At 41.0% G+C, this 13,761-nt stretch overlaps 2 protein-coding genes across 6 annotated transcripts in view; one reads left to right on the top strand and one right to left on the bottom strand.

Annotated features, from left to right (window-relative positions):
* The window catches only part of LOC118414352 (nuclear receptor subfamily 1 group D member 1-like), a 40,571-nt gene extending 33,400 nt beyond the window's left edge, over positions 1–7,171 (bottom strand). For 2 of the 5 annotated variants that reach the window (XM_035818361.1, XM_035818370.1), the window contains exons 1-2: positions 3,255–3,478; positions 2,807–3,128 (exon numbers count right to left, since the gene is read on the bottom strand). In XM_035818361.1, the coding sequence (XP_035674254.1) occupies positions 2,807–3,128; positions 3,255–3,427 (495 nt within the window). In that variant the 5' untranslated portion in view covers positions 3,428–3,478. The other 3 variants (XM_035818392.1, XM_035818387.1, XM_035818380.1) reach the window with 3 other exon arrangements.
* A 1,865-nt stretch (positions 7,172–9,036) lies between these two features.
* LOC118415974 (E3 ubiquitin-protein ligase UBR2-like) overlaps positions 9,037–13,761 on the top strand; it is a gene marked incomplete in the record, with an annotated part of 48,364 nt that continues 43,639 nt past the window's right edge. The window contains 3 exon segments of the mRNA XM_035821004.1: positions 9,037–9,185; positions 12,140–12,294; positions 12,689–12,829. Of these exon segments, the coding sequence (XP_035676897.1) occupies positions 9,129–9,185; positions 12,140–12,294; positions 12,689–12,829 (353 nt within the window).

The raw sequence follows: 13,761 nt of genomic DNA, 5'->3' as shown, positions 1-13,761 counted from the left end.
CGCCGATAAACCTGTCATTTCAAGCTTACAAAAATACACTTTCATCAATTAGATGTCATGAAATTCAGATTTTTTTCGATGGATGGGGTTGAAATTTTAAGAATTAATTTTTCATCCCAAGACAGAGGGACAGATCCTGGAGACAGCCCAGAGCCAGAAAACACACAGACCTCACAATGCAAAAACATTGTTCCATAGTGCTTTCTTTCTTTCTGCACGTGATAAGAAAAGATAAAACAGAAACTTTTCTTTCCAAATAACATCTTTGAAATTCAATATCTTTGTAGTAACTAGGGAGTGGTAAGATCATGATCATGTCTGGTTTAATTTCCTATAACAAAATACTAAGAAGTTACAGTGAGTGAGAAAGTCACCCCATACTGTCAGTCACGAGTGTAACTAAGTTTCTAAATTAGCTTTCAATGTGGAATATTCCAAAGTCCATTTGTGTAAATATGTAAAGAAAGGGCAGCTTGGGTGCATTGGAGAGTAGACTGCCTCCATGCAGTAACTGTGCACTGGTTTACCTAGATCTATTCAGTATAGCAGTGGAGACGATATGATTTCTTGTAAGTTGTATATGAGATTTAAATGCAGTTCTACGTCTGTTTTTGTTTTATCTTTTCAGCTTTGTATTGGCTGCCAAACATTTGAGTCTGTAAAATCGAATGAAACATCTCTCTACAGTGATGTCTCTTCTGAAGAGTTCCATAACAGAGATGACTGAGATGAAGCGATCTATAGCATGAGGGTTTAACTTACTAGAACTAGTTCCAGAAGACCTATAGACCAGAAGTACAACTCAGATAATCAATTGTGAAGAAGGCATTTCTAAAATGATTCCGATGATAGTATCAAATTTAAGATGTAACCAACAGTTACTTGATAACTCAGAGCACACAAAAACAGTATACATCAAAATCAAAAATGGGAGTTTGTCATGAATTACTTTATCATGCCCAGGCACAGTATATTCTTTCTTGAAAAATAACATGAGTAAAAATAGTGGGTAAATTCCTATTCCCAGAAGATACATTTATATGTTGCATTAAATGACAAGTAGCTTTTGCACTGATATGGGGCAGCCATCCAAAGTAAGCTTTTTGTAAGCTACTTGACAGACTTTCTTAGGACTCTCCTCATGACTTTCCCAATGGCTAGGATAAAAGAAGAGGAAACTTCTATATAGCTACAGTGTACAATGTAGATCAACAACTGAAGGGAGATAACATTATATCTATTATAATGGAATCCTCAGAGGTAACGTTACATGTAGATAGAAACCTCTTCATGGTGTAACTGAACAGTCATCACAAGTTAACTACTCGTAGAAAAGCGTTTCCTTTTCAATTGATATAAACACTAACTTTTGGCATCAATAGAAGCAGACATTATCGACAATCACTATCAAGTTCTCACACACTCAGTGTGTCATCTGTAAACTTAGATACAAATTGTAACAAACAATCATATGCAATGGAAAACTATGTGCGATATCATGAATTATGAGCCAGCTATAGTATAAAAGATTTTTTTCAATCTTGGTGTTCTTAAGTAACAATACATGTTGGTCATAAAAATACACAGCAGGTAGCATTGTGAGATATGCTAAGGAGGGCATGCTTTGAACTAGTATTTGTTGCTTTGTAAACAGGGAATCATACATAGTTACAACAAGGAAACCTCCTTGGTTACAAATGGCCTTTTATCCAACAGTAGGCTTCGACATATACCATGGACATAGAAGTTTATCACAATAGTAGTAGTAGGTCAAGCTAACGCAGTTACGGAAAGACTTGCATCCAATTCTATATCCAGGATATTTTAAACTCAGAGTATCGTTTATGAAATCTTCGTTATGACAGTTAAGGGTGCGTACAGTAATGTTGAACGTTGAATGAGGATAAAAATATGGGGAAAACTCTTCAACTTGGAAGTTATTATAAGGTTTGTGCTTACAAAGTAAGTACTGTCTAGTTAAAGCTTCTACATACTGCTATGTGTATTTGCTGTGAGTGCAAGAAAACGCTATCCAAGTTGGTTCACCCAAATGTGGAAAAATGAAAATATCTTGTGCGTTTGTGTATTTTTTTTCTTTGAAGGAAACTAAATAAATGAATTAAGTAACATAGTTTTCCACCAAAATTTTAAAAACTTGGCACTGTTAGTAAATCAATGGTCAAAACTATAGAGCAAAAAAAAGTTCATCTCTTTTAGCAACCTATACAGTGTGAGATGTATAGGTTAAAGTATAGTGTGATCTGTACACATAAGTTACAGCACATTATTAACATTTTCTGCAAAGCGTAACATAATTCCTGAACATTGAAATCAATGATTCATAATTTCTTCCATGTAATCTGCAACCATCTTTAAATTTAGCACAAACAAATATATTGCAAATATATTGTGAAATATCCACATTTCACATATCACTATAAAACAAAATGAAGATTTGTTCAGGTATACAAAAAGTACCTATCAGGAAATATGCAATTACTGAATATTTGCATGAACATCCCCCCATTCACATAAAATTTGTAAATAGGAATCTAACACTGTTAATGATTTTTAGTAAACACACACAATACAAAACAAGTATCGATAAGTGACAAAATAAAGTCGTCACCTTGTGTAACGTAAGGCCATTGAACTTGGAGCTCATACTATATGATACACCTGTATGTGTTGCTCATGAATACCTATACACCTGTGCTATTGTCTTCTGTAATTCAAATGAAGTAAAACAATTGACAGCTGTTGTACTCTTTGCCATGATATCGCACCAGTAAAAGTCGGAACCCACCTTGCAAGCTTCACAGACGCAGGCCCCGCAGTGGAAGCCCACCGACACATCGCCGCACACCTGGCAGGGGATCAGGGCGACGGGCGGGACCGCTCGCTTGGTCATGGTGCTGCCCAGCCCGGGCGGGGACGCCTGCGACTGGCTCGGTCGAGGTACCGATAGAGGCCCCACCTGCTCTGGTAGGTTGGAGGGCGAACATGGCGTGCCTGGTCCGAGGGATTGGGATGTCGTTGACGGTTTGGAGTCGCCGGTGGAGCTACATCCCTCGGCGGTCGTGGCCATGGCTCGGACCGACGCGCCGCTTGTCTGCTCACGGTCTAGCCTGCACGGGAGAGCCGAGAAACACAGCGTGTTTATACCATGTTCAGATTCACGTGTATACAGTCGTTTTAAAAACACTATCGGTACGTCAGTTGTAGTACTGCTGGGTAAATGGGATGGCGGTTACCAGCGGGCATTGCCGGGTCGTTTCTTTACATCTGGACTCGCGCGTCTCGGGGTCAGCACGCGGACAAACCGCGTCTCGTCCGCGGCTGTCCGGTCAGGGGCTCGGCCCTCTGGGACATGCCGCGGAGAGGAGGCGTATGTCCAGCGCACTGGACAGCAGGATTTCTGATCCATACAGCAGCGTTACACCCAACAACGTCACCACATACTGACGTGATAACTGATCAACATGTACCTGAAATAGGAAAAATTCACCTCGGAGAGCTGAGGGGCTGTTTCACGCCATATTTCTCACCCCGCCTGTTCACCCAACCCCCGTCTGTTGATACCGGGCTATGCATACACGGTTCTCTCTACTGCCAGTCTGACCTAGTTACGCACGCAGCCGGACGTACGGCTTCTTCTCGTCTCAACAGCCCCCATTAACCCCATGACAACTCCTGCATGCAGGAGAGAGACTACAGAGACGTTCTGGCGTGCCTACGGACCGACAAGGAGGCGCGATCGCGCAGAACAAGGCTTACCTTCGCGGGTAGGTGGCTGTAGCCCTACGTCTCGCTGTCCGCCATAGCCACGGCGCGCGATGCAAATCATTTCGTTTTGAGCGGCGACAGTTCTGTGTCACATGACCCACTGACCTAGAAAACCAGATACGGGGACGCAACGTTTGGAAATGCGAAAGTCACGTACACCAACCAAAACCACAGTCACTGTGTCAATGTCCCACAAATGCTCACTATACCGCAAAAACGTAAACACTCCGGTTTATTCCTATGTTATATATAATGGCTACCGCCCCGTACCGAAGAGCACGCCATGTTTACGCCTGGCTCGTTGATTGCTACCAGCTCGTGCGCGCGCAGATGCCTAGCTGGTGTATTTTGAAGCGTACGTCAGCGCACCTGACGTTGGATGGTGGCCAGCGCAGCATTAGGGCGACGTCCAGATATATTCCGCGTCATGCAGCGTTTAGTATAAACATTGCACACCGCCTGGCAACAAGTGCACGTGTGTAAGAATATATGTATATACCATTGACTTCAAGTAAAATTAAACGTAAATAAAGAAGACGGCACAAAATCTATTACACCACCAAGGAGCGACGGACATGGGAGAATGTGTACATACATCGACACAGCCAAACGACAGGGAGCAGTCGATATGGGAAAAAGTACGACTGCATAAATATAAACATAAAAATTTCTAGCCTTTTAGGAGCTGCTTGGCATCAAAACTGCGAAGTATAACTATAAAACTCCAGCCAAACGCCTTGCTCGGCAGTCAAGACCTACCTTTTGGTGATATTCCCGAGTAGCAAATTAATTTTCCTCAAGAGAAGCTTCTGAGGGGAGGGATATTCTCCAGTTTGATTGACACACTGTCAGCAGAAATATCAACAAGATTGATACTTGCTTGTCATACCACTGTTACCGGCGCGATGGTATGCTCTCTACGAGTATAACGTTATGTAAATGAGTAAGGTACGGACTAAGTTATCATAGCTAAACTTGAAGAGGTTTTGGGGGCTGTTAATCAGTTGATAACATCGATACATTTGACTAACTACTCACATGTCCTTATCGTTATCTGAAGCTGTCTTTTCGAAAGATTTACAAAAAAAGCCATGATTATTTTCCTGACTTTTCAAATAGCGACATACGCACCATGTCACAGTATGTAAATGAGTGTCGGTACCGACATTTCAGTCCAGTACTGTAGTAGCATTCCACATGCAAAATAAAATCGTTTCCCTCAGTCTATCCTGTCACCGTATCGGTGTAATCAAAATCTGGGCGATGAGGTCGTTCATTTATTTAACACAATCAAAGCATTAAAGTCGTTCGTTTTTCGAGGGAACTAGTCATCTTTATCTGTAGTATAGCCAGAATAATTGTCCTTCCGTGTAGTGACATACCTGCTTCTGCATCTGTAACTGTATAACCGTTAGTCCGTGACATACCAAAAACACGTAACAACTTCAGGAAGCAGAGATATTGTTCCCCCTTTGAATGATTGTTGATATTTGTGTCTTCGTATGTTTAGGGTTACCAAATAAAGTTAGAACAAGGAGGTTGTCCAACCTCCTTGGTTAGAACATTGCATCGCCCATAGCACTGCTTGCCGTGACTTCTCGGATCTAGACCAAATAAAGACTAATTATCAATCCATTTAAATAATATTGATCACTTTGAAATGCATTGAATGTTGAATACTCCAATCTTAAGTAAAACGTATCTGCTCAATATAGCAGACAGAAGCAATGACGGAAATAAAGAAGCGATAGAATTCGGCTGTTGAATAATTTTCGTTGAAATTCAATTTAAGGAGACAATAGTTGAGGTCGGGGACTGAAATGTTGAGCAGATTCAAGACAGTGGTATTCTTTTTAAATCAAACAAACAAGCATGTAAACAAACTTCAGTAGGTGTTTGATCGCACATCTCTGAGTGCGAAATGTAATTTGTGTTAATTTTTTTAAATTTTTCCACGATCACCGTTGAGGGCCCCGTCTAACCAAACGGAACCGAGGGCATGTTGAATGTCTCAGTTACTGCACACTACTTCAGTTGTCAGTGCAGCTGTTTATCAGACTATAAAAAGATAAAGAAGTGAAGTGGAGACCTTTATTCTTCATCGGCATGATAACCGGCGACGATGACGACATAGCAACGCGCTATCCAGAGAAGCACAGGGTGCTAACAGTGAATTGTCTACCGCATCAATGAGATTGAGTTCACAGTCTTCGTTTTGTCACTAAACGCATATGCATATGTCACTTGCAGTTGACAGTTTTGTTTATGGTCCATACCTCTAGATTAAAATTCATCCATTACATGTGCAACACAGTTTCGGCTACCTTTACGTAATTTTTCATGATGATGAAGTTTGTAACATACGGTAATAAAGATTTACATGTGACGTGGCATAAATGAATCCCTTTGCTGTTCACATTTAGCGACAACAAGTTGGTTGAAAAATTCACAATCATATTTCTTTTCAGATCTCCCAGTACGGATGCTACGCGTGCGTTTATTCTATCCTGGAGTCTAGTATTATTAGCTTTGGTCCGTTCCCCTGCCAACCACTTGTTGGGAGCGGGCCAAAGCTAACAAGACAGGACTCCAGGCTACGGCTTTTCGACTACCGCTGTTTGAAGTAGTACCCGAATGATATCATAATCAGCTTCAACTCTTCACACGCGGCAGCAACAATAGCAGATCGCAGATGCTCGAGCTCCGGGCGTTATTCCACTCTAATGTTATTTCCCTCAGAGCTTGGGTCATTATCGCGATATGCGGGATGCTTTTGTCTTGTTCTTAAAGACTAATAACACTCGAATCTCATGGCTGTTTTAATTTTTCATGTGGTATAGCAAATGAATTACTTTCAATTTTTGTCTCATATTTCTTATTACCGGCCATGTACAGACTGACATAAATGTCGCGTTGCTATATTATATGAAAATATTTCTAAGCAGTTCCTCCGTCACTGGCCAACTTGTCTGAAGCGACATTGAAAATCAGGTTGAAATATCCAGTAGGCTGGTATTCCGACCCTTTTGCTTTACCCACGCTTCTCAGACATATTTTCAGGTTTTACATCGGTTTTTGCTTAGCCATAACTAAAGCTTGAAAATAAAGTTGGACATAGCTCAACAACTGTAGCATCTATGCTCTGGTCATGCGAGGCCGCGTAGCTGACTGCTAATGTCATGGCCGTGATTGTGAAAAACAAGCAAGGTAAATACTTTGATGAGTAGATACACGTACCTAGTAGCCACGTGCTATTGGTAGTCCACACTGCATTAGACGGCCTCTAAACTGTACTGAAGATTAGTCTGCCGAAGGAAAGAAGAAGATGACTGTCCACTCCCTCAGAACTGACAGAACATATTTGAACACACCGCAATAAATTCAAATCTGATAAAAGCAGAAATCAAGAGCACTGAGAGCCTCCGAACGACAGTACCGGCGGATCGCAAGTGTGCGTCACCAGTGGCGTCCAAGTTCCTCCGCGTAGCACAAGCAACCGGACACTACACATAAGATTGGCCCGATTCACCTCTCTTGATCTGCATTGATTTGCATACCTTGATACGATGGTCACGTGGCAGCACCAAACAACCACCATGACATGATGACATATGAAGTGTTATATAACTCAGACCGAGAGAACTAACGAGTAGATATGATACCAGTTTATACACCAGGGTTTATAAAAGAAGATTTCTTAGGCAAGCCTCAGATCCCGTTCTCTGGCGCTGTCCGATGAGAAAAAATGGCAAAAGGTCAGTGATGTTGCCATTCACTGAGACAGAGGCAAGCAAGAGTCATTGTCGGCCACTGACCCTTGTTGACGGCTTGGGATAGCGCCATCTGTGGTCACCAGGAACAACCGCTGTACATCGGCTAGAATCTAAACGTAACATCAAGATCAGGTACAGGTACCGGTACAGAGGGCTAGGTGCACTGTATCTGAAAGTTTTGACATAATGGTCTTCAACGATGACGCAAATATAAAGACAGTTCAACAGAGAACCCGGGCTAGGGTCAAATCAAAATACTGATTTAATCGCCTACATAATGTTTTAATGCTTTTCCGTCTCTTAATTTTCATCTTTTTTTCTTTTTTTTTTAAACAGAGTAAGTAGAATTCAGGTACGCAGTACCGGCATATGATCATTGATGTTGTCGGCATCATTTTCTGTACCGGTATTGGGTACTGTATTAAAGAAATACCCACTGTTACTGCCTAAGCGAACAGGCTATGATGTATTTCATTTACCTAATGTTCGGCATGCAAACTTAATGCTTGAATAGGATGAGCCAATGAAAACTTCGCCCTCTTGTAGAATTCAATTTGTTAGACAAACTGTGTTGGGTTATCCTTATATGAAGCACATAAAAATCTATTCCCGGACCAACAGCTGTCTCTCACTAGCGCGCTACACGGTCGTTTGTTCTACAGTTCTCTAAGCATGCCGCTCTTTTCCGTTGCATCCAGAGGAAGATCAGATGAATCACATGAAAAAAAGTTTGAATCGTCTCAAAACAGCCATGAAAACTTTTATATATCTCTTCCAACTTCTAAATACTATGTCATTGTTCCAATCGCCACGCACAGCTATATTCGGCCAGGACCCATACCTTCACCAAATATGTTGTCTCATTAAGATGCAAATGATATGCAAACAAGTCTCTTATTCGCATGATTTACATCAAGTCACGTTTGCTGCAAGTGGTCATGATTGAAGCATCTCTTCATTGATTATGCAAATTTTGTCAAGATCAAGATAATATCTGATGATGTCAGCCTTTATCAAAGCTACATGTGTCACTAGTATGAATAACGTTACGCTATTACCATTATTTACGCATGAAGCAATTTTCTCATTAGTTAAGCAAATTATGCCATAATTTGTATTATTCATATCTTTTATGTTCCTCTCGAACCAAGTTGACAATGCAATTCATGTCATTTAGCTCAACCCTCATGGGTTATGCATGTCACGTATAATTGCATAATTGGTATAACGTTACCATCAAAGTCACCTTCAGGTCAAAAATCATGAAAATTTATGCATCCCTTCTTGATGCCTCTTCATTCATCCCTGCTGCAGTACCATGGAAAACCACCAAGGCGCCTATATTGGTCATGTTTATTTTGCACACAAAAAAACTTCCAACATACCAAAAGATCCATTCACAACTTTTCAAGCTATGCTGTCCACAAACAGACAGGCAAACAAACAAACTGTTCGCACCCTAAAACACAACCTTTTGACGAAGGTAAAAAAAAGCATCGTCACCGCGGACCTACGAACGGACGTACGGACGTCGCGCTGCATGCTGGGATACCTTGTTCGCCATTCAAGATGGCGGCCAAAATCGCAGGAAATCTGGAAGGTTGCAACGTTTCCATAATCGTTCAGGTTAGTCTGGGATATATCTACTTGTTTGATGACATATCCAACTAAATTCAAGAGCTTCGCTTCTTAAGTTACTGTTAGAATGTTTCGAAAAAGGGCCAAACGTGAAAATTTCGACGCCGAATGGCCCGATTGCATACCTCAAGCGACATAGACTCTGGTCAGGAAAAAACATACGTAACGTTAACGTCATATCATGTTGTTTGTGTTATAGAATAGTAATTCTTGCATGCCCTGGTATCACATTCAATTTCTCTATGATGTAAACTATGTTTGCGAAGTCTGGTGAGTAATCGTAACAGCCCTTGGTAGTAAATGGCGTTGTAGTAAACAAATTATTATGCATAACCACGTCGTTAAAAATATACCGTATATTTCGCCCTGTTTCAAAATTTGATTAGAAATCCAATAGTTATTGTTGCTTATATTTGCTTATATTTGTATATTGAATGCTGTTTTTTATGTAAATGATGTCCCCACAACTTCCTTGCCAAAACCTTATGTATGATACCAGAAGGCAGGTCAAGTTAGGGATGTTTCACAAGATTGTAGAGAGGAGGAAACTACTCTTCCTCCCACTATCGATAAGCCTGTTCATGGATCCAACCTCGCATGAGCAGGTCAAAGTGATGAAGGCCCCTGGGACAATAAAGTAGGTCTGGACATGAATCATTGCCAGATGGCTGTTTTGAGGCTACAGGACCAATCCAAGGGCTCTTTTCAGAGGGGGGTCTATTTGCAGACTAGTTGTATAAAATTTCTTCTAAAGGTGTTTGATGGCACTTGACAGAACAGGTTAGCATATGGGGGTGATTTTTTATGGTTTGAAGTAACTGTGTAGTCCCCCTATGCAAACCAACCAAACAATGCCATATGTATTTCCAACATGTATAATGAAGCGTAGTTAAGACAAAACAGTTTACAGGGGCCTTCACCTTTGACCTGCGCAGCACAGTTGGATGTGTGAACAAGCTAATTAGAGCCAGATGATAAAGGCAAATTATTAATAGTAAATAGCACTTGCATATGTTTTTATATATTAATGTCCATTCACCATTATCTTTGAAAAGACAGCATGCTCTTGTTTGTCGTTAATTTTGTTGAGCTTTATTGCAGTATTGATGGCAAATGCATAGCACAGATATTATAGGACAGCAGTTATCGTAAGACAATTTGATGATACTAGTAGTCACATGTTTGAAGGAGAGATTGTGATGTATTAAGGTGGTATCTCACACTGTGCTTGTGTCGCTGCGGGGTTTGATAATGCAGACGTACCCCCACGGAACCTAGAGGTGACGCAAGCGAACCTATCTAGGTGACGGTTGCAAGCATGAGGTTTTTTTTGTTAAGTTAGAAAATAACGCAAGTGGCAAGATGCCCCAACAGTGACCCAACAGTGACCCAACAGTGACACCAGCATGCCTTCGACAGTATCGAGGTTATATTTAGCCTATTTTGCACCAAATATAAAAAATATCAAGTCAATATCAACGTAAAAGTAAACATCCTTTTATTACTGAAAAGCTATTTTGGATACATTTCTAATCATTTTACAGCGGTTTTGGATTCAGTTAAAACAATGAGATTTCTACAAAACGTAACTTGTATCCATATGTGATGAGTCCAATGGCCTGATTGCCCATGGCAGTAAAAGTTACGATTGAAGAGCATGTCCTACTGTACTGGCCTGATTGGACTAGTGCGATTTTTTTCCGTGGGTGGGATTGTCCCATGGATAGATGTGGAGATGTCACTGTATAGTGTATTGACTAAAGTAAAAAACTGCTGAAAGTGAATTTTTTCCAGGGTTTTCAGTAGCAATGATTTTTTTGTTATTCCAAAATTTTAATCTATTTTGTGTTTGTGCTCATAACATCCTTGTCCGCTCTTGTATGTTATGACACCACTAGTTCCAGCCAGATATCAAATCTTACATAATTGTGTTGTAACGTAATTGATGGCCTCAACTTGCCCTCAAGTGATAATTGATGAGTTTAATATAAATAGATAAGAAATGTGGGCCTGTTCAAACAATTGGCTCTGGTTACCACATTACTACAACTGGTCATGCTACTCCTAGGCAATACATGTACTACTAGTATATGATAAGACGAGTTATTAGAGTTCTAGCTAGTGCATTTTAGCGTATCGGGCCACTACTCTGTCTATGATTTGTAACCACCATGCTAAAATGAGGACCGCCGCGCTTATTTTTAACTGGCGTACCTTGCTATCATTTACTTGTTGAACGATGTCTAACCAATGTCTGAACAATGAAAAATGATGACATGCCACTCAAAACTGACCCCCAAATCCCTCAAATTACATGTGATAGTACCGAGAGTGCCTTTTCAAATCTCACCGTGGAAGGGCCAAGACCCCCCTTCCACACCAACCTCCTGATTGGTCGCTTCACTACCATGCCATTACCATTGCACTAAAATAAAATCCTGGTTATGTTACAGATACTGACTAGAGTTAGTAATAAATGATGTATAATTTCTAGCAAAAAAAGTAAAGAATTGACCAACATGAACTATGAAACTACATGTACGGAGGGAAATATGAACTACTGTAGATCTTTAAAAACTTTCAGTGGTTTGATTTTTGGGGTTGCTCTTGGCACTGTTGCTGTAAATTCATTTATTTTTGTGGGAACACAATTTAGGAGAAAGGCAATTTTTGCAGTGTTCGAAGTTTGCAGTTGAAACAATTCCGTACAACTGGCATTGGAAACACAAACTCGCTGTGTCCCTTCAATTGTTGGGATTTGTGGTGGGGACGTCATGGTGAAAATAAATCTACCGCAAACTTTTCAAGATTTTTAGTAATACAGCTAGGGGTACATATCAATTTTATGAAAGAGGCTCCCACCTGATCAAATATAACAAACAAATTACATCCTGTCAAAGGTTGCACTGCAAGTAATGATCCTTTTTCATTCCTCCAAGCAGCAGCTGCAGGGGGCGTATGAGCGAGGGCAGCTGAAGAATGCCCTGTACCAGTACTGGGCACAGCAGGTGCCCAAAATATTCTTCACTTCAGCAGAGGTGGCCATCAGCACACAGAGGACACCTGATGCTGTCCAGGCAGAGGAAAAACTTTCAAGGTAGTCGCTTTTTTCACCTCCGTTTACAGAGTTATTGTGTACAGAGGTATTTTTACTGTGTGTTTCTGTTTGTGTTTCAGCAGTTATTTCAATATGCTAGGCACATCTCACCACAGAGTGACATGAAATGGGGTATAAAATAGTCTCATCCAGACTGATAGGAAGTAGAGTTCAGAGTTGGCAGAAAAAGTGATTTATCAAAATTGTGGGAAAACTGACAGACATTTCAGGGTTAATGAAAGAGCCTTCTATTTTACGAGGAGGTTTTTTCGTATTTCTGCACAACATTTGGGACCCGCTAGGGATTCAAACCTATATCCTTTTGATTCTAAGTCAAGCACCTTAACCACCTTGCCATAAAGTCTCTTCAGTGAATTCCCCCTCTCCCCTGCAGGGATGTACTGTTTGAGCCGCTGGAGTGGTTCCTGTGTGGAGGGAACCCAGCCGCAGTGTTTCAGCAGCTTCAGTCCCTCAACAACCCTCCCCAGCTATGTGGGAAGGTCTTCAAAGTGGGAGAGCCAACATACTCCTGCAGGTAGGGATGTAACTGTGGTGTCAAACTCAGTTAAACCTGTACAAGTAGCCACCCTGACCTGGTCAATATGACCACTTTTTGTGGTCCATTAGAAAACTTTATTTTGGTGGATCACATATTGGTGAATTGCTTTGTACTTTATTGCTATTGCCCTTCTTCACAGTGATGTTCCATTCTTATTGTATGTGTATCTTCATGGCTTGCACACATCACTACTTGGTGCCAAACCTCCCTTACTCATAGTCATATGTCTGTTGTTGTTTTTTTCATGGTAAGCAATATGTGTTGAAGCGTGTACATGTGAAGATTCCTTTAAAATTAATTTGTTATGATAGAATTTTATGCAATATGCCTCATGACTAATATCATGGGTGGATCACAAAAAAAACAAAAATTTTCTTGCAAATGTCAAAGACTATGTTGGCACTGAGGAATTTACATGATGCAGCCTTGTCAAAACAAGGCGGCAGGCGGCGATTTTAGCCGCCTACTTACATTTTTCCAGCCGGCTACTTTGGGGTAGAATTTAAAAAAATAAAAGTTTAAGTCCAGTGCTGCCCGTTACAAAACCCCCCAGCAATTTGTTTTGATAAACCTCTGGCAGTTTTCTGATAGCCAGGCCCCCGGTTAGGGGTCATAGCGGGGAACCTATGCCAATTTTTTTTTTGAAATTCAGGATTTTTTTGTCAATTCAAAGTTTAAACATAACAATAAAAGTTACCCAAAATACACCCCCAAACCATATTTAGGGGTCTAAATTAAAAAATTTTCCCAGGGGGAGGCCCCCCAAACCCCCCCTACGGGACGGGGGACACCCCCCTCCCGTACCTCCCCCCCACTCGCTACTTCGTGGCTCGCTGCAAGCCGCTACGTGCCTTGCCTGCTACCTTCATATATTAGCCTCCTACTCTAAAAGTTTGTGACAAGGCTGT

The sequence above is a fragment of the Branchiostoma floridae genome, chromosome 1, assembly GCF_000003815.2.
Source record: "Branchiostoma floridae strain S238N-H82 chromosome 1, Bfl_VNyyK, whole genome shotgun sequence".
NCBI classification, from domain to species: Eukaryota; Metazoa; Chordata; class Leptocardii; order Amphioxiformes; family Branchiostomatidae; genus Branchiostoma; species Branchiostoma floridae.
This window is presented reverse-complemented; position numbering and strand designations above follow the sequence as displayed.